Source organism: Penaeus monodon, chromosome 17, assembly GCF_015228065.2.
Source record: "Penaeus monodon isolate SGIC_2016 chromosome 17, NSTDA_Pmon_1, whole genome shotgun sequence".
NCBI lineage: Eukaryota > Metazoa > Arthropoda > Malacostraca > Decapoda > Penaeidae > Penaeus > Penaeus monodon.
The window spans coordinates 18,331,927-18,334,426 of NC_051402.1; the positions used below are offsets into that span (position 1 = coordinate 18,331,927).

At 41.0% G+C, this 2,500-nt stretch overlaps 1 protein-coding gene across 1 annotated transcript in view; it reads right to left on the reverse strand.

Annotated features, from left to right (window-relative positions):
* Positions 1 to 1,317: 1,317 nt before the first annotated feature.
* LOC119583292 (cadherin-related family member 1-like) overlaps positions 1,318 to 2,500 on the reverse strand; it is a 15,415-nt gene continuing 14,232 nt past the window's right edge. The window contains exons 4-6 of the mRNA XM_037931764.1: positions 2,470 to 2,500; positions 1,952 to 2,037; positions 1,318 to 1,488 (exon numbers count right to left, since the gene is read on the reverse strand). The exon at positions 2,470 to 2,500 is cut by the window's right edge and continues 95 nt beyond it. Of these exons, the coding sequence (XP_037787692.1) occupies positions 1,318 to 1,488; positions 1,952 to 2,037; positions 2,470 to 2,500 (288 nt within the window). The remainder of the gene's footprint in view (positions 1,489 to 1,951; positions 2,038 to 2,469) is intronic.

Here is a 2,500-nt window from a genome sequence, read left to right on the forward strand (position 1 = left end):
CAGGCTCGTCTTTTTTATCATTATTTAGCGTAAAGCTCGTATACAGAGGTCCCAGACCTGATAAAACCCCGAACATATAACCGAGCTTTGAAAGTGATACCAAGTCGTATTTTTGTAAAACGTCTCCCTCGAAGCTTTAGTAAGAAGCGTGAGAGAACAAATTATTGCTTTCAAGGAACACCTTTTCTCACGCCAACCCCGACCGACCGGCCGCTGCACGCACTGTTGCCAAACTACAATACCAACACCAAATGACCAATAAACTCCTCGTTGCGGGAACTAAATTCTGGCTAGCTACGCATTCAGACTTGGCAACGTTGGGACCTCATGCAAACGGTGTAAGAGGATTTCGCAATAGGATAGCTTTCGTTGTTTCTGTAGTGTGCGGTTTCAAGGCGTGGGGTATGAAAATATGTGGTTCCTATCTTATACTGTTTTCAAATTTGTCTGCCTCTACTCTTCTCTCTCTCTCTCTCTCTCTCTCTCTCTCTCTCTCTCTCTCTCTCTCCTTCTTTAGTTTTCTCTCTCTCTCTCTCTCTCTCTCTCTCTCTCTCTCTCTCTCTCTCTCTCTCCTCTCTCCTCTCCCTCTCTCTCCTCTCTCTCTCCTCTCTCTCTCTCTCTCTCTCTCTCTCTCTCTCTTCACTCCCTCCCTCTCTCCCTCCCTCCCTCTGTGAATGTACGTGTATGTGTGTGGGGGGGCGTATGTGTGCATGCGAACGTTTGTGGGCATCTCTTTATATTTGACTTCGTTCATCTTTTTCTATATGCATTCAACGATGTATCTCCCAATAACCCACACATCCCACCATACCTACAACAGACAGAAACAACACAAATCAACATTTACAGACACCCGATTCCTTCATGCGATGGACAAGAACACCAAAGGACTTGGAACTTAAAAGGTTAGCAACGAAGCCGAAATACAGGACAGAGGACTGATGACATGTTCATAGGAAAAATAGTCTATATCTTAAAATAGTTAATGTGTTCAGGTCTAATGGTATCGGTGTAGCTAACTCTAAGTTACAGTACCTCTAAAAGACGCTTTGATTATATGCTAAGCAGGGGTTATATGGTACGAAAGAGCATAGTGGCCAGAGTTATACTTGGGGCAACCGTACACGGAAGAAGTTATTTCGTTTGTTTGCTTTTATGAATGTTCTGTGTTACTGGAATGTTAAAATTTTAAATCACAACAATAAAAAGTAACCACGTAGGGAGACATTCATCAAATTGTGTATGTAAATGGACTTTAAATTCAAAGAAATTATGAATACCAAAGAAAACGTAAAAAATAGATAAAAATGAAAGGAGTCATGAGCCGTCTCTGACACGGAAAGACTGACCTATGATATAAACGGTGACAGGAACAGAGGTCACGTGACCCTGGTAGTCCGTCGCCCTGGCCTGAAACAGGTAGACCCACTGCTTCCCGAGCGGCGTCTGTCCCACGCTGATGATACCTTGGAGGGTGTCGACGGTGAACTGGGGAGGAAGGGAGGGAAAGAAATTGGAGTCGAGTTAGAAGGATACTATTACTTTTTTTTCTTAGCTTCTATGTATCTGTCTGTTTGTTTAGTTATCTGCCTGTCTGTACATAGTTTTATTATTAATTTATATATTTCTGTGGTTATGTTTTTCTAACCATTTATATGGCATATCTTATACGCAAACCCACTCCCATATGATACATACACGTGCATGGGTACACGTAAAAATAAACACACACCACACACACACACACACACACACACACACACACACACACACACACACACACACACACACACACACACACACACACACACACACACACACACACACACACACACACACACACACACACACACACACAACACACACACACACACACACACACACACACACACACACACACACACACACACACACACACACACACACACACGCAAGGGAGTCAGAAACCCACCATATTCGGAGGCTCGACGCCGTCTAGAGAGTAGCTGTCGAAATCGTTATCGTCATCTCGTGCTATGACTTTGCCTACGAACGTGCCTTAAGGAAGAAAAAGATAGATGATTGAAATATATGAAAGAAGAAAAGGAAAAGGGCGAAAAGGGAACATAAACATTTTCCTATGAATAAAGCAAAGAAAAAAGAACTGAAATAATATGAAAATAGAAATAAACAAAGAACACGTTTTGAAAACAAGCGAACGACTTGCAACAGAAAATATAGCATTTATAAAAACGATCAAACGCAAAAATACGTCACAGAATGTCAGAACCCTCCCCCCCCCACAATAAAAATTAAATAAATAAATGAATAATAAAATAATAGAAAAAAATGCCCATACGAAAACCTTTCCTATATTCACACATTTCAGACCATAGCTTCAGATTTTTAAAAATCAGACTAAATAGTTCTCAAAGAAAAAAAAAAAACACCAAAACGATAAATAAAGATAAACAACAACAAAATACTCACCAGGGGCAGCAAACTCCGGAATATAATAGTA